Source organism: Microtus oregoni, unplaced genomic scaffold, assembly GCF_018167655.1.
Source record: "Microtus oregoni isolate MIOR12 unplaced genomic scaffold, Mior012 000211F_ref0000028, whole genome shotgun sequence".
NCBI classification, from domain to species: domain Eukaryota; kingdom Metazoa; phylum Chordata; class Mammalia; order Rodentia; family Cricetidae; genus Microtus; species Microtus oregoni.
Window position 1 is genome coordinate 239608 of NW_024544869.1, and position 22366 is coordinate 261973.

The following is a 22366-nucleotide window of genomic DNA, read 5'->3' on the forward strand; positions in this document are numbered from 1 at the left end:
CCCAGCAAGGCGGAAGAGGATTCCAAGCTGATATTCCTTTATTAGGTTACAGAAATAGGAAAAAACGAGTGAATAAATTAATGAAATAAAATAAAAGAGAAATTTCCACTTTCTGACTTTACAGCACAGGCGAGAAACCCAGATGCCGCGAAATTCTTCCGCCCGGCACCAAAAGGAAACGGAAATGGCTTCTCTATCCAGCGCGCTGTGTCGCACGAATAACCCTCCCCTCAAGGAGGGGGGGAGCAGGAGGTGCGCTAACCTGGAGCTGTCCTCAGTTTTGCCTGCACAAAAAAATCTAACAGGACTGCAAGGAATACATTCCAAAACATTGTATCGTGTTTGTGAGTAAGGGTGCGGGTAGTTCCTGTGCAAATTCAAACAGAAAAGTCCAAGCAGTGAGATCAGTGCTGCATTTGCCATCTTTTTTACCAGGTCTGGGCCGTAGTCCACCTTCCCGCTGCTCCTTCTTCGCTCCGCCCAAGGGGACCTGCGTTAAATCAGGCTGTTGCCGAACAGTTTCCTTCCTCTCTGAGCAAGATGGCTGGGGGTGAGGTTGGAGTGACTCTCGGGCAGCCACATCTTTCCCGACAGGATCTCGCCACATTGGTGAGTTCTCGATTTGCGGCGGGAATGCACCCTGAGCTCGGGGGAGGTCATGGACTCTCGGAGGGCGTGGCGAAGAGACACCGCCCTTGTGTCTGGAGCGCGGGAGAGAGGAGCCATCCTAAGGCTGGACCCTCTAAGGCTAAGGCGTGCCATTTCCGCCGCCAGTACCTTGCCTAGTCCCCAAACTGGTGAACGATTGTGAGACTTGGAACTCCTAGAGTGTGTGGCTAAGCTTTGATGATAAATATAATTAAGGAGTATGGGGTTGCATCTCCCTGTGTAGAGTTCATACTTAGCAGGCGCCAATCCCGGAGTTCCATCTCCAGAAGTGCATAAGCGCACGCTAGTAATTCCTAGTACTTAAGAGATTCCAATAGGAAGATCAGAAGTTAAAGATTATTTTTGGCTACCTATCAAGCTGGAGGCCTACACGAGATTGTCATTAAGTCTGTAAAGAGTTGGAAACCGGATTACACTGCCCACTGTGCTGGACCCTTGAGGACTTGCTGAGGCCCCAGGATTAGATGGCCTCTTATCTCCAGACCTCTCTTAGTGAACGGTGTTGTCTTGCGACAGTGAAGGGCTCCTAAGGTTCCCAATCTTAGCCATTAAGGGACAAAGCACTTCAGCAGGAGAAAAGTGCTGCTTATACAGGACAGAGTTAGGTCTGGGGACTATCAAGTCAAGGAAGATTTTCTAGTTTATATTGATTTTGTGTTTTGAACTGTTCCATTGCAGGACGTCACCAAGTTGACACCACTTTCACATGAAGTTATCAGCAGACAAGCTACAATTAATATTGGTAAGATAGCTCGGACACTTGACTTAAAAGTAATTTTAATGTCTTCTTTTCTGAAGTTTCTTGAAGAATGTGGGCATTTCCTTGGAGGTTGGCCTGAGTAGGACAGTAACACAAAGAAAGCTGTGGACCCCTTGTGAACAAAGGGTTACTTCATTTTTTTTTGGAGATATATGTATGAAAAGTTTACGACAGTAAACTAGTACTCAGCAGTGTGTAATCATACGGTAGTACAAGTTTGAAGTGAAAATACGTTGTCATACAAGGACAGTTTATAGAAGTTTTATTTGATATATAGGCTATAATTAAGAAGAATTCCCCCCCCCCCCAATTGGCACCTAGAACTGTTGAGGCATATTGCTTGAGTATAAATGTGGTGTGGTCTGGTTTTTTCCTTTTTTTTTTTAGTTTGGAGTCAGACTTGTGAGGAACCTGCCTGACTCTGTTTTAAAGGCAGGAGCCATTATGTGTTTTTAAAAATAACTTTCTGTTCACTGTGAGAGTTTTGTAGCTCTGTTTCCTAGAACCTAACCTTCCCCAACCCATGGCCTTGATTTATTTTGAGAATACCCTGACCCATCCAGACCCTCCTTGACCCCTCCTAATCTCATGGTGGGTGACCACATGGTTTTTTAAATTTTTTTATTTTTTATTTATTTATTTGTATTTCCTTACTGCCCCATTATCTCCCTTTTGTAAAACTACTCCGGGATTTTTGCTCCTTAAAAGAGGATTCGTGGCTGTTCTTTTTTTGGTTTTTTTGAGACAGGTTTTCTCTGTGTAACAGTCCTTGCTGTCCTGGAACTAGCTCTTGTAGACTAGGCTGACTTCAAACTCACAGATCCACCTGCTTCTGTCTCCCAAGTGCTGGGATTAAAGGTATGTGCCACCACCGCCTGGCAGGACTGCTCTCTAACCAACTTTGGAGCAGTTGCTGGCCAGCTCTTGGATGCACCCCAATAAGAGGCAAGCTTGCTTTGAATTTGGCTCAAGTGTGGTAGTGGTTTAATTCTCGCCATTGGGATTAACACTTGCTATGCAACCCTGGCTAGCTTGGTAGTCACTGTATAGCCCAAGCTGACCTCTTAACTCAAGGCAATCCCCTTGCCTCAGACTTCTGAATTACTATGATTATGAGTGTGTTCTTTTTTTGTTGTGCAGGAGTTTGTCATATTAACTGGGTAAGCTTCAATGTTTCTTGATAGTTAAGATTTTTTTGTTTTGTTTTTTGAGACAGGGTTTCTCTTTATATCCCTGGCTGTCTTGGAACTCTCTGTAGACCAGGCAGGCCTTGAACTCAGAGATCCACCATGCCCCTGGCTCTTGATAAGCAAGATTTTGAGTATTTTTCTTTCTTAAAGTTTTATAGCAGGGTCTTCCTACATTGTCCAGGCTAGCCTCAAACTGTCCACCCTGTTTCTTCCTCTCAAGTACATATACTAAAATTAGTCTGAGAAGAAATTTATAATAGGAAAGAGCAGATAGGGAAAAATTGAATTCTCGTTAAACAGTTTTATTTCCATTGTGATTTTTTTTGTTTGTTTGTTTTGTTTTTTCGAGACAGGGTTTCTCTGTGGTTTTGGTTCCTGTCCTGGAACTAGCTCTGTAGACCAGGCTGGTCTCGAACTCACAGAGATCCTCCTGCCTCTGCCTCCCGAGTGCTGGGATTAAAGGCGTGCGCCACCATCGCCTGGCTCCATTGTGATTATTATTAGTGTGTGTGTGTGTATCTGTGTGTGTCCGTGTCCCCATGCACATGTGTGGAAGTCAGGAGAACTTTCAGGAGCTACTTCTCTCCATTCTGGTGACTCAGGCCTTGGGGCTTTTGTGACAAGTGCTTTTACCTGCTGAGCCATGTCACTAGCTCTATCACTGTTGGTTTTACTTTGATATCTATGGTTACCGTTTTTAGTTTTCTGGTTTCCTTCCTCCCTCCCCCCAAGACAGGGTTTCTTGTTGTTAGCCTAGCTGTCCTGGAACTAACTTTGTAAACCAGGCTGGCCTCAAACCCACAGAGATCCGCCTGCCTCTGCCTCCTGAGTGCTGGGATTAAAGGTATGTGCCCCCACCGCCTGGCCGGGGTTTTTTTTTTGTTTTCTACTCAGTGCTATTTGAAGAAATGTTTGTACTTGCGTGCAGAAGGTAATTTTGTTGTGCTTTGTCAATAGGTACAATTGGCCATGTAGCTCATGGGAAGTCCACTGTAGTAAAGGCTATTTCTGGAGTGCACACCGTCAGATTCAAAAATGAACTAGAAAGAAACATTACCATCAAGCTTGGATATGCCAATGCCAAGGTGATCTATGGACCATGAAACTAGAAACCATTTAACTTTGGTTGTTGCATAGGTAACAAATCCAGTTTTCTTTTCTCTTTTACATTGAAACTTTTAGATTTATAAACTTGATGACCCAAGTTGTCCTAGACCAGAATGTTACAGGTCATGTGGCAGTAGTACACCGGATGAGTTTCCCACAGACATTCCTGGGACCAAAGGGAACTTCAAATTAGTCAGGTAACTTTTATGTTAAAAGGTACTTTATGCTTTTTAAATCTCCGTTTTGTGCTTTTATAAACTTAATTGCAGAATGGTTTCATTGTTTTTCTATTATTTCATGTTATTTTATGTAATGATGACAATTGAAATATTTTTTTCAATTAATTTTAAATACTTAGAAAAAAGTTCTACAAACTGAAAAGTTGCATGAGGGAGCTGGAGAGGGTTCAGCTGTTGAATGCACTGGCTGCTCTTGCAGAGGACCCAGGTTCAATTCCCAGCATCTACTTGGTGGCTCACAGCCATCTCCAACACCTCTTCCAGGAAATCCCACACCCTCTCCTGGCCTCTGGGGGTACCAGAAATAACACTTACTCACGTAAAATAAAAATAAATTTTTTTTAATTCTTTTTTTTTAAGGCAAGTATTGCACAAGCAAAAAAGGAAGGGAGAGAAAATACAGCTTACTGAATTTCAACAGTGTCATTTGTTTGCTAGATTAGAAAGAATGAAGCCAGTTTTGAAATTACTTCTTTAAAATAAATAGACTCGTTTCCAAACTGTTTTTTTTTCTTTCTTTTTTGGTTTTTCGAGATAGGGTTTCTCTGTAGCTTTTTGGAGCCTGTCCTGGAACTCTCTTATTGACCAGGCTGGCCTCAAACTCACAGAGATCCGCCTGCCTGTGCCTCCCGAGTGCTGGGATTAAAGGCATGCACCACCACCACTGAGCTTCCCAACAGTTTTCTGAATATGATCACACATGTTGGTCCTTTACCAGAGGGTGCTGGTATCTGGTTACTAATGTCTTTGGGGATTGCAAGTCCATAAGACCATTTTAGATTGGGGTAGAGTCATATCTTCATCCCAGGCCCAAAATTTAAGATGGAGGAGAAGTCAAGAAATCTCAATAATCAGGATAAATACTTTAATGTGATCATTTTGTTGTTGCTGGTGGTGGTGGTGGTTTTTGTTGTTGTTTGTGAGACAGGGTTTCCTAGGAGTTATGGAACCAGCCCTGGAACTTGCTCTGTAGACCAAATTGGCCTCAAATTCACAAAGATCCTCTTACTTCTGTCTCCCTAGTGCGGGGATTAAAGGTGTGTGCCACCAACACCTGGCATTTATTTATTTATTTATTTATTTATTTATTTAATTTGTGTGTGTGCGTTGGTGTTTTGCTGCATGTGTCTCTGTGGGAAGGTGCCGGATTCACTGTGTGTTCCAGACAGTTGTGAGCTGGGAGTAAAGGTGTGCGCCACCACCACCTGGCCTTGCTTTTAGTTTTGATTGGTTTTAAGGCTGATTGTTGTTTCTCAACTGTTAGGCGTGTTTCCTTTGTTGACTGTCCTGGCCATGATATTTTGATGGCTACAATGTTGAACGGCGCAGCAGTGATGGATGCAGCTCTTCTGTTGATAGGTAATATCATCAGAACTGATCTGGACAAACCAATAAAGAACTAATTTGGGTAGACTATGTGAGGAAGAACTAAATCCTTTGGAGGCTATGTCCATTATCTAAGTGAGGCATTACTAGGAATGTGTCATCCAGAATGACATTTCCTTCTACAGCCAAAATACTCAGCAAAAGAGTCCTGGGGTTATGGCTTCTGAGAAGTCGGACAATATCCAAAAAGGCATATATGTATGTTGTGTGTTGTCCCTTCATGTAGAGGTGTGATTGTTATTCACAGTAATTGCCGTGATGTAGTACAACATGGCTGTTTCCAAAGTTAGTTGTGCCTCCTTATGTGAGCTAATAAGAGATTTGATAGGTATGGATATGGTGCTTTTAGGCATGCGAGAGGATATAGTACAGGACACATGAACAGGCTGGGCAAAGTGATGGCTAGCATGGTGAGCACTGTTGCTTGTCTTCACAGTGCTCTTCTTGGTTAAGGAATAACCTTAATCTCAGGAGGTTGAGCCTCCTAGGAGCTTGACTGTGCCAGAACATACCTAGACTAGACTGAGCTAGAAGGCCTAAACAAAAGAGCTCTTGAAGCCAGATTTGTTCATTGGAAACTTCTTGCTTAGAACCGAGAATGGGAGGTTGTAGTAAGCGCAGATAAAGGGTGAAAGCAAAGTTGGTAGAATTTGTGCATAATATAAAGCTTTCCATTTATTACTTAAAGGGGACAACTCAGTGAATGGAAGTACATTCAGCATTTCATCACCACAAAAGTGATGCCTGTTAAGAAGTCATTGCCCGATTGCACTCCCTCCAGCTCCTCACAACCAACAATCTTCTATTTTTGAAATTGCATGGTCTAGATATTTCTAGTTAATCTTATGTATCTTTTTTTATCCTCTGTCAACTAGCTGGTAATGAATCATGCCCTCAGCCTCAGACTTCTGAACACCTGGCTGCCATAGAAATCATGAAACTCAAGCATATTTTGATCTTACAGAATAAAATTGATCTGGTAAAAGAAAGTCAGGCTAAGGAACAATATGAGCAGATTCTTGCATTTGTACAAGGTAAGAAGCTATAATAACTTAAATCAGAGGATCACTTTGAAAGGTAATATAGCACATCATCTAAAACAAAGTCAATTTAGGTATCATAAATGTTCTCTTTTTTTCTACCTGCTACTAGTTAGTGATTTGATACAGTGTCCTGATAAGACTATAAATATCTATTTCTGAATTTAATGTACAAAATTAAAACTGAAGTTGGGAAGTGCTACCAGATTAAGTTTTTTAAATCCCAAGGATTTAGAGTAGCGCTCAATGGTAGAGGGCCTATCTGGCATACACAGGGTACTGAGTTCACATCATTGCCTCCCAATCAATCCTTAGTGACAAATGAATAAAAACATTTCAAAAACAATCTTTCTTCTGGGCCTCATGGCACATGCCTTTAATCCCAGGACCCTAGAGGCACAGGTGTGCACAGACTTCTGAGTTCAAGGGCAGCTTGTTGGTGTGTATAGCTGGTTCCAGGCCAGCGAGGACTGCATAGAGAGACCCTGCCTCTTTTTGCAGGGTTCCTTTCTCTAATACCATGGCGTGTTTCACTTTCAGAGAAGACATGATGCATATTACTGTTGACATTTAATTATTTTAGCCTTTTCATGTTGGGAACTTAATTTCAGCATAAAAAATAATTCATTTTGATTAAAATCTAATTATTTTGGTCTATTTCTTTGACCAGTTTGTCTGACATATGATTAATTTTTTTAAATGTGATATATGCCAGGCAGTCTTTGATCAGCAAGGAGTCTGTAATTTACTCGTGGCATTTATGGAAAGGTTAATTGCATGTTAGAATTCTTTGAGCTTGTAAAGAGCTCCTTCCCCGAAGTGTTCATATTTTATTCCTTTAAACATAGCATTTGCCTCTGTTAAATATACCCATTGATAGAATTTTAGCAGTTGTCCCCTTAGAGGACAATGAATTCATTTTGGGGAGTTAAAGATAAATATTGTCATATTTCTATAGACTACTTTCTACTTGCTGACTGGCATTTGTGTGGGAATGCTTATTCCTCTGTTAGCTCTAATTACTTTATCCAGCAACTGTATAGACCAAGTTTTGTAAGACCCAAGGATTTTGTTCTTTCTGAAATTTGTTAATGTAGGAACAGTGGCAGAAGGAGCGCCAATTATTCCAATCTCTGCTCAGCTGAAATACAATATTGAAGTTGTCTGTGAGTACATAGTGAAGAAAATACCGGTGCCCCCAAGAGACTTTACTTCAGAGCCCCATCTCATTGGTAAGTGACAGGAGTCACATTTAACTGAACTCTTCGACATTAGTGCTTCTCCTTCAAGGCTGTTTATTAATACTTTCTCTTTCTGCAGAGGTGATAAATCCATAAAACCTATTTGAAATAATGTCTTATATTGCTGGGTGACAGAGCCTTGAGTACAAAAGAAATTCTTTGTGCTTTTATATATGGTATTTTAAGTAGACAACATGGAATAATACCGTAGTTTCTAGGGAAGTACATCCTGTTGGGGCATTACAGTTCCATACAAATGATGACATTGTACCATTACTGAAAAACCACTAAGTTCAATTTCACTGGGCTGTGGTTAATGCTCAAAGATATAGGAACACTTTTAAAGCAGGTTTGGGCCCTTCCAGGCCTTCATTTGGAGCTGTTTGTGTGATTATTGGGGAACGTTCTCTTGGGTGACCTTAGAATTGCTTTTTATAATTTTTTAAAAGTTATTTTATATGGTAGAAGTCATATAATACAGAAATCCTATATATAAAAATCTAAGCATGGTGGTGCACTTGTAATCCCAGCTCTTGGGAGGCAGAGGCAAATGGATCTGTGAGTTCAAGGCTAGCCTGGTCTTCAGAGTGAGTTCCAGGACAGCCAGGGCTACAAAGTCAGACACCCTCTCAGAAGCACAAGATAAGTGGCGTACTGCGAGTGTCTATGTACAGTCTCCTGTGCACTTGATTGACTTTTTTGATGCTGCTACAAGGCAAGGGCTTACCACTGATCTACACTCCCAGTCCTGTATATGCCTTAAGTCATAATAGCTAATTTATTGTAAACGCTGTGTAAATAGTTATGAGACATAGGAGATGATGACCCTCACCAAAAAGAAAGAAAAGACTTTTGTGCTCATTACATAAATACTTTTGCTCTTAATGTACTTTCAGGCTATTTCAAATTTTTTTTTTTTGGTTTTTAGTTTTTTTCGAGACAGGGTTTCTCTGTGGTTTTGGAGCCTGTCCTGGAACTAGCTCTTGTAGACCAGGCTGGTCTTGAACTCACAGAGGTCCGCCTGCCTCTGCCTCCCGAGTGCTGGGATTAAAGGCCTGCGCCACCACTGCCCGGCCTATTTCCATTTTTTTACTCTCACAAGTAAGGCTTCAATAAGCATTAAAGCAATAATACTAGATTTTTTTAAGAAAAGTTAAGTTTTAAAAGAATGTGTCTTCTGAATCTAAAATAAAGAGAAATGGATTTAATTTGTGTTCATTTTTTTTTCTAGTTATCAGGTCATTTGATGTCAACAAACCTGGCTGTGAAGTTGATGACCTTAAGGGAGGTGTAGCTGGTGGTAGTATTCTGAAAGGAGTCTTAAAGGTACACTGGCTTGGAATTGTCGTGCTGTGTATTTGTTTGTTTTGTGTGTGGATATACGAGTGCTACAGTACCTAGGTGGAAGCAAGTCAACTTTTCAGGGCTTGACTCCTTCCGTCTAGTGGCTCCTTGGGATGGAACTCAGACATGGTGGTGAGCACCTTTACCCTCTGGGCCAGCTCATCAGCCCGCACTTGTCTTAAGCATGCTGGCCTCGAACTTAGAGATTCCCTTGCCTCTGCCTCCCAGAGTGCTGGAACTGAAGGTCTGCACCACTACACCCAGTTAAAAAATGTTTCTTCATGTTGTCAGGTATTGGATACAGATTTGTTTTTGTCTTTGAAAGCTGTCTGACCTCTAAACTTAGAGTTCTCTAGTGAAGGTGGAGTGTGTTTTATATAATAACAGGTTTACTTAGTAAATTGCAACAGTTAAGTTGATCTGATTTTTAAAACTTTTTGGATTTTTTTATTTTATACTTAAGGGTATTTTGTCTCCGAATATGCATGTGTCCATGGAGGCCAGAAGAGGGTGTTGGTCCCCTGAAACTGGAGTTAGAGATGGCTGTGAGCTACCATGTGGCTGCTGGGAACTGAACTCTGATCCTCTTCAAGAGCACCAAGTGCTTATTAACTGTTGAGCCATCTGTCTCCTCTATATCAGTTTTTTTCCACTGGGGAAAAGAAAAGCTGAGTGTAGTGATGCACACCAAACATTTGGGAGGCAGAGGCAGGTGGATCTCTTGAGTTTGAGGCCAGCCTGGTCTACAGTATGAGTTCCAGGACAGCCAGGGCTACAGAGAGACCAGGCTCAAATAAACCAAAAGGTAATTTTTTTTTTTGAGACAGGGTTTTGCAGTAGCTATCAAGCATGTCCTAGAACTAGCTCCTGTAGACCAGGCTGGCCTCAAACTCACAGAGATCCGCCTGCCTCTGCCTCCCGAGTGCTGGGATTAAAGGCGTGCGCCACCACCGCCTGGCAGTAAAATTTCTTTTTAAGTAATTTTAACCTGGCATAGTGGTGCACAGCTGGGAGCCAGAAGCAGGCTGGTATCTTGGTATCTGAGTTCAAGGCCAGCATGTTCTACCTAGTGAGTTGCAGGTCAATAAAAATAATAAGTAAATAAAAGGGGTAATCTTGAAATTAGAGGAAAGAGTACCTTTTTAGTTCTTGTGGTCTTTTTTGTGAGAACATTAGTAGGTAAATAGTAAATATGTTGTTCTGTAGTAATTCTCACTGCTAATTATGTGTTTACAGGTAGGCCAGGAGATAGAAGTAAGACCGGGTATTGTTTCCAAAGATAGTGAAGGAAAGCTCATGTGTAAGCCAATCTTTTCCAAAATTGTATCACTGTTTGCGGAACATAATGATCTTCAGTATGCCGCCCCAGGTGGTCTCATTGGTAAGTATTTCCCTGTCATCTCTTAATTGTGGAGATTCGTGACATGTTTCATAAGAAATATTAAGAATGGATTGTAAGGTTTGTTTTGTTTATGTGTATGAGTTTGTTTGCATATATATCTGAGCACTGTGTGTACTGGTACCCAAGAACGCCAAAGAGGTTGTCAGACCCCTTGCAACTGGAGTTTCAGTGATCGTGAGCTGCCTTGTGAGTTCTGGGAAACAAGTCCAGGTCTTCTGCAAGAGCAGCAAGTGTTCTTAACTGCTGAGTCATCTCTCTATCTGCCTCCTTCTGGTTGTTTGTTTGGGGTTTGTTTGTTGTTTCTTTGTTTGAGGTAGGGTCTCTCGATATAGGTCTGGCTGGCCTCAGACTCACAAAATCCACCTGCCTCTGCCTCGAGTGCTGAGGTTAAAGGTATGCCACCATATCCTGTTTTAATTTTTGACATAGGGTCTTGCCATGTATCTTTGGCTATATTAGGACTCACAGCAACTTTCTTGGATCAGCTTTCCAAGTGCTAGACTTCAAGGTGTACCACCACACCTGACCTTATTGGTACATCTTGGAAAACTGAAACAAAGAATACATTTTGGAGCTGGCAGTATGACTCAGGTAAAGGTGTTTGCTCACCCACTCATACAAGCAAATAATAAAATATTTTTTAAGGTATGTTTTGGTGGCTAAATACTTAATAGCAATAATTATTTCTGACTACTTTGTTTTGAAGTCCTAGGGTTTGGACCTAATGTCTAGAACATGCTAGGTAGAGTCTCTACCACTGAGGTATACCTTATATACCCTCTTTTTTCTTTTTTTAAAATTATTACTATTTATTTATTTTTATGTATAGGTGTTTTGCGTGTGTGTGCGCGCGCGCACCACATGGGTGTGTGGTACTCAAAGTCCAGAAGAAGGCATTGGGTCCCCTGGGACTGAAGTTATATACAGTTGTGAGCTGCTGTGTGGGTGCTGGAAATTGAAAGCTGGGTCCTCTGGAAGAGTAGCCAGTGGGTGCTCTCAATCACTGAGCCATGTCTCTAGCCCCACTCTTTTTCATTTTGAGAAAGGCTCTTACAAGGTTACCCAGACTGAGCTAGAACTTGAGGTCTTCCTGCCTCACTAGCTCCAGTAGCTGGAATTTCAGGTCTGTGTCACCGGGCCTGGCAGAAAATAAGCTTGACGGCCCTAGCATTCAAAGCAGCCAACTAGTTAGATATAGTTTGAGGATTTAGGTTTGTGTTACTATCTTGCTATATTTCCCAAGCTGGCCTTAAATTTCTTTATTCAAATGGTCCTCAAGTAGCTGAGACTACTACAGGTTTGCACTAGAGTGAGTGCCTGGTTTACTATTTGGTGAAACACTTGGTTATAGTGGTTGCTTTTATGTGTGTTTCATAAGTGTCAAGTTACTCAAAAATGTTAATTATACTGTGGTGGCGATGAAAGAAAATAACTTCTAGTAAGTGTGGTAGTGAGCACCTGTGGTCCCACATACTTGGGAGTCAGAAGCAGGAGGATTGCCATTAGCACAGAAAGTTGAGACCAGTGTGGATAGCATAACCCGACTTGAGATATAAGACCTTTCTCAAGTAAGACCTTGTCTCAAAAAAAAAAAAAGGAAAAGATCAAGGTGGTGGTACATCAAATAAGAGAACCTCTACCATGCAGGAGGTGCTGGAAAAGATCAAGGTGGTGGTACATCAAATAAGAGAACCTCTACCATGCAGGAGGTGCTGGATTGATTTAAGGGTTTTTAAATTTCTTAAAACTTTTTCATTACTGAGAAAAGGGCAAGATTGAATGAGAGTCCATAATTTACCCTTGGACTAAAGACTGGAGATGTGGCTCAGTGGTGAGGAATGCCCGCTGCTCAGGCAGAGCTGCTCGGAACCACCTGGAACTCAGCTCCAGGAGAGTCAGTGCCCTCTTCTGGCACCACATTTATGGGCACGGATCCACACACAGATAGTATACATATACACATAACTTAAAAATAGCTCTGCCGTGGTGGCACACACCTTTAATTCCAGTACTTAGGAGACAAAAGCGAGTGAGTCTCTGAACTTGAGCCTAGCCTGGTCTACAAAGCCAGTTCCAGGACAGCCAGAGCTGTTACATAGAGAAACCAATGAATGAATGAAATAGAAATAAAGCAGGAATTTTGTGAAGCTTAATTTATGTGTGTGAATACGGAAGTATGTGTAAAGGGGTATTGATTTATGCTTGTTTAACTAGTCTTTCAAACAAATCACTCCAGAGGTGTTTCAGGTAAGAAATAAGGCCAAATACTCTTGCTTTATATTAGGAGTTGGAACAAAGATCGACCCCACTTTGTGCAGAGCTGACAGGATGGTGGGACAAGTGCTTGGTGCGGTTGGAGCTTTACCTGAAATATTCACAGAACTGGAAATTTCCTATTTCCTGCTGAGACGTCTCCTGGGTGTACGAACTGAAGGAGACAAGAAAGCAGCAAAGGTAAGTGCTTGGTGTGACTCGTTTTCAGAAAGACACCAACAACAATGCTGAACTCAGTTTTGAGTTTTGGTCTTTTATAGCTAATGTGTAGTTAATTTATAAGTAAATTAACTTCCTGAAAAAAATCAAAAACAGCTCTCATGCAATCAATTTTGTGTTTTTTTTTTAAAAAATCCCTACTGAAACAAAAACTGTTGGTTTGGGTTTTATTTGTTTGTCTTGTTTTTGTTTTTTCAAGGCAGAGTTTCTCTGGAGTCCTAGCTGTACTGAAATGTGTTCTGTAGACCAGGCTGGCCTCAAACTCACAGAGAGCCACCTGCCTCTGCCTTCTGAGTGCTGGGATCAAAGGTGTGTGCCACCACTGCCCAGCTCCTATTTGTTTTGGTATGTTTTTGAGGCAGGGTCTCAACATAGCCCCTGCTGTCCTGGAACTTTCTTTATAAAGCAGGCTGGCCTCGGACTCCCAGAGCTCTGTCTGCTGGGATTAAAAGTCTTCACACTCTTCAGAGACCATTTCCTTATTTGTTTTTCCCTTTGTTTACTTTCCTAGGTCCAAAAGCTGTCTAAGAATGAAGTGCTTATGGTCAATATAGGATCCCTGTCAACAGGAGGAAGAGTTAGTGCTGTCAAGGCTGATTTGGGCAAGATTGTTTTGACTAATCCTGTGTGCACAGAAGTAGGAGAAAAAATTGCTCTTAGCCGAAGAGTTGAGAAACATTGGCGGTAAGTTTGTTTACCTTTGTCTAAACAGCTTAAGATTTTGGTGAGACACACACACATGCTTCTTGAATACAACAGTGTGGCTTCAGCTCTCACTTTTTCGTTTGAATGGTTTTAGAAGCTGTATTATAGCCTTGATTTGTATTCCTTTATATTAGTACAAATACTTCAATTGGCTTCCCTTTGTTTTAGGTGTAACCTATAAAAAAAATAATGAGTTATAATGTTCCCTTCATTTAGTGTGTGAGAGAAAGAATCAGAACAACTTGTGGAGTTGGTTCTGCTGCCATGTGGGTTCTGGGGATTGAATTCAGGTCGTCTGACTTTGCAGCAAGCACCCTTTTTAAATGATCTTCTTTTTAATGTGTGTATGAATCGAAGTACACACGTGCCACAGTATACATATGGAGGTCAGAGAACAACTTCTTGTTCCACTATGGGTTCTGAGGTTCAAACTCAGGTAGTCAGGCTTGGTGATGAGTACATTTATCTGTTGAGCCATCTTTTATCAGCCCTGGACTTTACTTTTTTTTTTTTTTTTTTTTGGTTTTTCGAGACAGGGTTTGGAGCCTGTCCTGGAACTAGCTCTTATAGACCAGGCTGGTCTCGAACTGACAGAGATCCGCGTGCCTCTGCCTCCTGAGTGCTGGGATTAAGACTTTACTTTTTTTAAATTAGTTTTTTTTTAAGAGTTTCACACATGCCAGCCAGTGGTGGTGCATGCCTTTAGTCCCAGCACTTAGGAGACAGAGGCAGGTGGATTTATGTGATCAGCCTGGTCCCAGGACAGCCAGGGCAACCAACCCTGCCTTGAAACAAGTAGTTTGACACAAAGTCCTGCTTTCCTTCATCTGTTGTTACTTAAGGGCTCAGGCAGAAGGGATCCTCTAAACACTGTCATAGTGCTTTGCTAAAGAATTTCTAATATCTCGTCACTGCTTGTGGATATTTGGGATCTTTCTAGAAGCCAGTTTTGGTCCATTTAGCCTTTTCTGTTGTTTTGTCAAAAATATACCGTCTAAATTAGACTATCCTGCAGCCTGGTTTTCTTCATAATTATTGCGCTGTGCCTTGGCTCTGTTCTTTCCTGCTTATTTCCTTTGTCAGCCCTTCTTTGATACTGTCTCTCATTGCATGCTCTCTAAAATTGATTTGAATTGTAACTGCAATTTAGCAAAAGTTAATCGTTTTGTTATCTCTACCACCACCACTACCCCTTGTGTAGCCCTGGCTGCTCTGGAACTCACTATACAGACCAAGCTAGCCTGGAATTCAAAGTGATCCATCTGCCTTTGCCTCCTGAGTGCTGAGATTAAAGGCGTGCATCACCAGAGCTATCAAAGGCCCTGCGGTGGAGAGCAGTCTGCTTATAGACTGTGTTCCTGTGGTTCTCTTTATTTTCCCAGATGATGTTATTTAAAGCCCATTGATCTACTGAGGCAGTCAGTGAAAAGAAAGCATTTCCCAAAGACAAGTAAAGAGAAGTGGGTTTGATTTGTTTTCAAATTTGAGCTGGATGTAGTGGCACAGGCCTTTAATCCCCAGCACGGGAAACAGAGGCAGGTGGACCTCTGAGTTCAAGAGCAGCCTAATTTACAAAGCAACTTTGTACATCCAGAACTACATAGTGAAACTCCTTTTCAAAACAACCAAACACATATAGAGACAGACAGACACACTCATGCACGTTTACATACAAACACATAATGTATTAGAGATGTAATTTGAGTGTACCATCTGAACAGGTAGGTGGATTCTTTTTTCTTTTGACTAGAGCAGTAAAACAAATATATCCTTTCTGGGGAGTATTTTTTGTTTTAAATTTTACTTTATGTGTTTGCCTGAATGTATGTATGTGCACCACATGTGTGCCGGGTGCCCGAGGAAGTTGAGATTTGTGTGATTGTGAGCCACCATATGGCTACTAGGAGCTGAACCCAGGCCCTCTGCAAGAGCAGTGAGTGCTCTTAACCATTCATTGAGCCATCTCTCCAGCCCTTAGGTTTTATTTCTCTTTGAGACAGGGTCTCACTTTTAGATCAGGCTGTCCTTGAACACCGATCTGCCTTCCTCTGCTGGCATTGTGCCACTACAGCCGGCAATTTTTGTTTAAGGTGGGAGAGCCTCTCACCTGGGTTAACCTCGAACTTACTATATAGCTGTGAACTAATTTTCCTGTCTCCCAAATGCTTGAATTTATTACCACACCCAACTTACTAGTATATTTATGACAGCAGGTTTTGTTTAGAACCTGAGAAAATAGTATGGGCGTTCTTTATAAAGAAGCAGCTTTGGGAACACATCTGAGTTTGGAAGGTGGGCAAGTAAAGCAACCTGTCAGATGATTGTGGTGATACCAGTGTGGTAGTACACAACTCATTATTTCTTCTAATTTTATTTTGCAGTTTAATTGGTTGGGGTCAGATAAGAAGAGGAGTGACCATTAAGCCGACTGTAGATGATGACTGAGGAGTCCAATTTAAACGATGCCTTGGGATGGAGTTCGAATTTCTTTTACTAGCCTAGGGTATATTTTCAAAGCAATACTAGCGAATTACTTTCATAGCTCATTACCTTGGTAGTAGCTGTAAGACTATTCTCATATTTTGGTGATGAAAATAGGGCCCACAAGTAAATGTGAAAAGTGGTATACTATATACTATATTGGATTAAATCTACATTTTAGCAGAAGTTAAGCATTCCAAAAACATGTCTAAAATCAATCAGTGCAATTTGAAGTGAAACTTCACCACAACCAGCCTTTGCTATAGCACACCTATCATGAACCTATCAAAGTGAAAATGGTCTCTTTTTTCCTGATTCCTCTATGAGGGGCTCCATAGTAAGGGACAGTTGTCCTCCTATTTGGTGTTCTGTTATCTGAAATTTGAAGGGAAAAGAAGACCAATGAGCTCAAATGAGCAAGGCTCTTAGAAATTGAGTGCTCACTCCCTTGCCACGGGCAGACCTTTCCTCTTCTCTTTTTCCTGGATGGGACCATAGGACTCCAGCATCAGAAGTTCTTGCCCTCTTCCAGTGCCCTGAGACTGTGTCTTTCTTATGCCTAAAATCTCAGTCTTCCCTCACTTGCAAATAGTATTATAACAATGGATGATTAATGGTAGTTGACAAAGTTCTGTCCAGGTTGTGTTTTCTGGGGTCTTTGTTTTAGTAAGCTAGGGATGGAACGGTCTCCTGCATGATGAACAAGCATTCTACTGCCCCTCGCCATGGTACTTTTCCTTAGTTGGTAGGATTATGGTGTAAATTGTGCTATTAGTAATCTTTGAGCCTTGGAAGAGAGAAAAAGTGTCAAAAGCAGAGTGTATTGGTTCTAAATCTATCCCCCATGTGCCTGCAATTTTCCTGTGCTGTACTTTTAAATTAACCATGTTTTTGCTTAATTAGATACTCCAAGAGCAGTGATTTCCAGCTCTAGCTGACATGAGAATTGCTGCGGAAGGTTTTTTGTGTTTTGTTTTGTTTTAATTTTTTTAAAAAAGGCCAGGCTTTTGTGGTGCAAGCCTTTCATCCCAACACGATGAAGGCAGAGAGAGGTAGGAGGATCTCTGTGAGTTCCAGGGCAGCCAGGGCATCACAGAGAAACCCTGTCTTGAAAAACTGGGGGTTTAAAAAAAAAAGTTCTCAACATTGAGAAAGAAGTTTAAGGAGTTAAGAAATATGCATACTAAATGATGTTACTGGCTTTTGATAGTTTGATCCTCTTGGTTTGCATAAAAATGGGATTTCATGCCACAATTACTGTGCTGTGATCTTTTGAATACTGAAGCTGCCTTATAGAGGTTTAGAACTGTGGCTGTGAGCCTTAAAGAGTTTTGAGGGAACTATTGACATTATGTATTTGATTGACTCTGAAGGGTTGTATTGTAGCATGAAGAACACATTTAAATAAAACAAAATTCTGAATCAAGCATTAATTTTATATCTATGTGCCCCGTGTTTTGTAGATACTTTCTACTAAAAATTCTAGTATGAGACTGAAAATACTGAATGGCTTATGTAATCTCATCAGAACTGAAATAAGAATCTCTTGTCATTAATTTCAAGCATTTGTGTGAATATCAATTTTGTAAAGCACTGTGCTTCGTGTAGTGGTCATATAGGTTTTAAAACAATGTACCTTGTTGTCTTAAGATCTGAAGTCCCTTCAGATCAATGCAATGGTTCTCAACAAAACATGTACCTGATTTAAAGTTAGTCTAAGAAGAATAAGGGGTGGGAATATGCCACCTAAGAGCTCTCTTTCTATACTCTGTATGTAACCTACAAGGATGAGATATGTGTGCTAAGTTTTTTTTTACAGAAGAATAGAACTAATAAGTGTGCAAATAACTGAATTCATAAATCTGATTTCTTAAAAAAAAGATTTCATTTGGTGATGCTTTCAATGAAATAGATACTTTGGGTTTTGTTCTTTTTTTTTTTTGGAAAACAAGTATACTTCAGATTGATGCTCAACCAAGCATAGTGGCACAGGCCCCTAATGCTATAACACTCGGAAGAAAATTGAGGCTGGAGGGCTGAACTCTAGGCCATACAGGCAAAATACCTATGTTTTTAAAAAAGACAAAAAGCTTCTGCAAAAAATCTTGACAAGCTAAGTATATATTTTGCTAGAAAACATCATGATGAAACCCATTACTTTGTTTATTATTACGAATTTCTGCTATGAAAACATGGACAAATTCTGTGGGAAATGGTTAGGAGGTATAGAGTGCCAGCCTAGTGTATATGAGGCCCTGACTCAAGCTCCAGCACGACAAACACAAAATGAATTGAGTATTTTCATGTTGGTATAAGGTCCGCGTTAAAACTTAGTGAGTCTATTTTAGTGCCTGAGTACATATATGTGCACCACGTGTGTAGGAGCCCACCAACGTCAAAATAGGGTGTCATCCCCTGGAGCTGAGTTGTGAGCTGTTGTCTGGGACCTTTAGTAAGAGCAGTAAACACTTAACTGCCGAGCCAGCCATCTCTCCAGCCACTTCTGCTTTCTTTTATTCAGTCTATGAACCAGCCATGGGATTGTACCACTCATATTCAGAGTGGGTCTTCCCTGCTTAAAGCTTTCTGGAAACATGCTCATATACAACCCCCAAAGAGATGTGTTTCCGTCGTGATTATAAATTATTCAGTCAAGTTGGTAAGATTAGTCTTCATAGCCCCACCCTTTGTCAACTACATCACTTTAAATCATAACATTGTACCCTAAAGTCCCATTTTCAGGGCTGGAGAGATGGCTCAGTGGTTAAGAGCATTGCCTGCTCTTCCAAAGGTCCTGAGTTCAATTCCTGGCAACCACATGGTGCCTCACAACCATCTGTAATGAGGTCTGGTGCCCTCTTCTGGCCTTCAGGCATACACACAGAATATTGTATACATAATAAATATTAAAAAGTCCCATTTTCATATCTACAAAATGCATCAGTCCATCTCTAAAAGTCTCCATAGTCTTTAAGTGTTCTTTTCTGGGACCTAAAGCAATGTCAAAATACAAATAATTTTGTGACACAAGGTAAATATTCCCATTAGCACAGGGAGGGATGGGTGCATAGGAACAAAAGGTCTAGGCAGAGTAAGGCCAAAACCCAGAACAAACACCAGATCTGCAGGTCCTTGGCAGGCATCTGAGGATCATGATGAAATCATCTGGGCTTCAGAAATTTTGGCTAGTCGCAGCCCTCAAGCTCTACTGCCTGCCAGTACACAGCCTCTCGGGCCAGCACTACATCACGCTTACACGGCCTGGGTACCTCACTATCCTGATAACTTCACTATTCTGTGGTCTCCACAGCAGTTTAGGCTTCACCTCCAGAGTGCCACCACACAAGAACCTCTGCCTCCTCAGAAGGAATCCTACCCTGTCACACATTTCTTGGCCTCATCGAATCTTGGCAGATTTTATGATACCACCCTATATGCCTTAGTGCTTTTGGATCTTGCATGCCCATAAAACCAGGGCCACGTGGGCAAAGCTGCCAGTTCTAGATTTAGTCAGATCAAGTAATACCCTGGCTCAGCACCTAGGTGGTGGTTTTAGAGCAGGGAATCCCTGTTTTCTATTTAGGTTAGGTTCCCTCCTCGCAATCAATTTGTATATTCACAAGATGGGGCCTTTGCTGGCTAGGATGTGGGCCCAGTGCCGTACAGGAGGTTCCTCTTCAACTGTGCTAATTACTTTCACAGTTAGAGCTGCAGTTTCAACACCAGACTTGTTTACAAATTGAAATTCCCCACCCCTGCCAAACAAGGTTTTTCCATATTTTACTCCCTTTGTTGTCCTACTGTGGACTTGAACAAAAGCAGTGACAAATGACAGCCTGAATACGATCTTGTCTTGACATTTCCTCTGCCAAACAGATCTTTTGTTTTTCTCTTCACAGGGTTTCTCTGTGTATTCCCAGCTCTCCTGGAGCTCATTCTATAGACCAGGCTGCCCTCGAACTCACAGAGACCCGCCTGTCCATGCCTCCTGTGTGCTGGGATTAAAGGCATGTGCCTGGCTAGACCATTAATTTTTAATCCAGCCCGACTCAAATTCAAATTCTCAGGATGGAGGTAGAATGCAGTCGCTTTTTTACCTATATTTATATTTTCAAAAAATGGCTTCTAGAGTTCGTGTTCCCTTCTGAAACCTCTCAAGGTGGGCCTTCGCTTCCGCATTCCTCGCGGCATTGTGGTCTTCTAAGTTCTCACCAGAACAGCCACTTCAGCTCCGCTTCCAGCATTCTAGCCCATAGTTCCAGACTCTTATTCCCCCTGAAAATAATTTCCACAGGCCCAAGACCGTGTATGTAGGTTTACCACAACAGTCTTACTTAGCAGTACCAGTTTTCTGGATTTGTTACTTTTCTCACTACTGGATACTTGGCAAAAAGCAGCTTAAGGAATGAGGGGTTTGTTTTGGCTCACGGTTTGGGGCATCAAGGTGGCTGTGAAGGCGGGGTGGGGGGGAAGGCAGCTGATCGACTGTAACAGTCATGAAGCAGACAGATGTTTAACTTGCTCTCTCCATTTTATTAAGTCCTGGAACACAGTCCAGGAGATGCTGCTGTTTATATTCAGGGTCAGCCCTTCCTACTTATCTAAACCTTTCTGGAAATAACGCTCATTGACACACCCAGAGGTGAGTGTCCATGGTGATTCTAAGTCTACTGAAGTTGGCAATGAAGATTAATAAACACATTTGGCTAAGTAGCATATTCCAAGCCAGCCTGGGCTACATGACACACGGTCTCAAAAAATAAAAGGGGATAAAGAGGTGGCTAACGAGTTCATGCTGTACCTGCAGAGGACCCATGTTCAGTATGCAGCACCCACATTGGGTGACTCCCAACTGTGTAGAGCTCCAGCACCAGGGTGGTGAGGGGTCTGTGTACACCTGAATTCATGTTTGCGGACACAAATGCATACATGTGTGTAGAGCTCCAGCACCAGGGTGGCAAGAGGTGTCTGCAGACACCTGAACTCATGTTTGCGGACACAAATGCATACCTGTATGCATAATTAAAATACACTTTTTTTTAAGAATGAAAAGAGCTGGAGAAATGGCTCAGCAGTTAAGCTACTTGCTGTTCTTGCAGAGGACCAGAGTTCAGTTCCCAGAAGCCAAATCAGACAGCTCACAAGTGCCTTGTGACTGGAGCTCCAGGGGATCCTGTGCCCCTTTCTGGTTTTTCAAAGTATCCTTGCACACACAGGTATACATACACACTCACACATATACACATAAACACAATATTTTTGTTGTTTCTCTATTCAACATCCCCTGACTGTCCTACAACTCGAGCTGTAGACCAGGCTAGCCTCAAATGCAGAGATCCGCCTGCCTCTGCCTCCAGAATGCTGGGATTAAAGGCATGCGCCACCATGCCTGGCTCATAAACATAAATATTTTTAAAATTTAAAAAGTAAAATCCAGCAATGATTTCATTCTTGTGTCCATATGAATGTTTTATAAATTGAGGGGGAAATGGCTTAGAGATGCGTTTGGTAGAATTTTACTATCAGAACCATCATATTTAATGAAACAGTGGGGCTAGGGTACAGCTCAGTGGTAGATTGCTTGTCTGGTATGTGCAGGGCTCCAGTTTCCACTCCTTACTTCTGTAAGGCAACCTTACTGAAACATCAGAGTTTAGTATGATCTCATAGTACCACAGATAGGGCAAGTTTTTATATTGCATAAAAACAAGAAAGCCACTGGGTGGTGGGAGCGCATGCCTTTAATCTCAGTACTCAGGAAGCAGAGGAGACTCACGCTGATCTCTATGAGTTCAAGGCCAACCTGGTCTACAAAGCAAGTTCTAGGACAGCCAGAGCTTCACGGTGAAACTGGAAAAACCAAAAAAAAAAACCACCAAAAAACCACCACCAACAACAAAAAAAGCCGAGAAAGTCAAGTATAGTCGTTCACATCGGTAGTTCAAGCACTCAGGAGGCCAAGGCAGGAGAATTGTAAATTTGAAGCTACTCTGAGTTAGTTACAAAACAAGACTGTCTCAAAAGGGAATGAGTGAGAACTGTGGATTAATGAAGTTGCTAGGATGAAATTCAGAGGATGACATTTCACTGGATTTGAATCCATGCTCCTAGTTAACATGACCCCAGCCTGACCGCTACTTCCCATTTCAGTTCTGCAGTTTTCTCACCCAGCACTTAGCAAATGGGGATACATATCAGTAATAAAAAATACAGAACATTATTTACAAAATATAGGTTATTCACTCAGAAAACCTAACTCGGGACAGGTAAGAGAATAAGGCGACAAAATTCAAGGTAAACATACAGAAT

At 41.6% G+C, this 22366-nt stretch overlaps 1 protein-coding gene across 1 annotated transcript; it reads left to right on the plus strand.

Annotated features, from left to right (window-relative positions):
• Window positions 1–507: 507 nt before the first annotated feature.
• On the plus strand, window positions 508–17033 carry LOC121445575 (eukaryotic translation initiation factor 2 subunit 3, X-linked-like). Its single transcript, XM_041647713.1, has 12 exons — window positions 508–609; window positions 1348–1411; window positions 3577–3704; window positions 3802–3923; window positions 5230–5324; window positions 6227–6385; window positions 7489–7623; window positions 8864–8958; window positions 10213–10357; window positions 12663–12832; window positions 13383–13555; window positions 15958–17033. Exons 1-12 carry the CDS (start codon window positions 541–543, stop codon window positions 16019–16021), a joined length of 1419 nt encoding a protein of 472 aa, XP_041503647.1. The 5' UTR covers window positions 508–540; the 3' UTR covers window positions 16022–17033.
• Window positions 17034–22366: the final 5333 nt, after the last annotated feature.

Excerpts from the sequence above, each read along its gene's own strand:
- LOC121445575 (XM_041647713.1), top strand. The coding sequence starts at position 541 with ATGGCTGGGGGTGAGGTTGGAGTGACTCTCGGGCAGCCACATCTTTCC. Across the intron at positions 10,358-12,662 it reads CGCCCCAGGTGGTCTCATTG|GAGTTGGAACAAAGATCGAC; the intron begins GTAAGTATTTCC and ends GCTTTATATTAG. Across the intron at positions 13,556-15,957 it reads AGAGTTGAGAAACATTGGCG|TTTAATTGGTTGGGGTCAGA; the intron begins GTAAGTTTGTTT and ends TTTATTTTGCAG.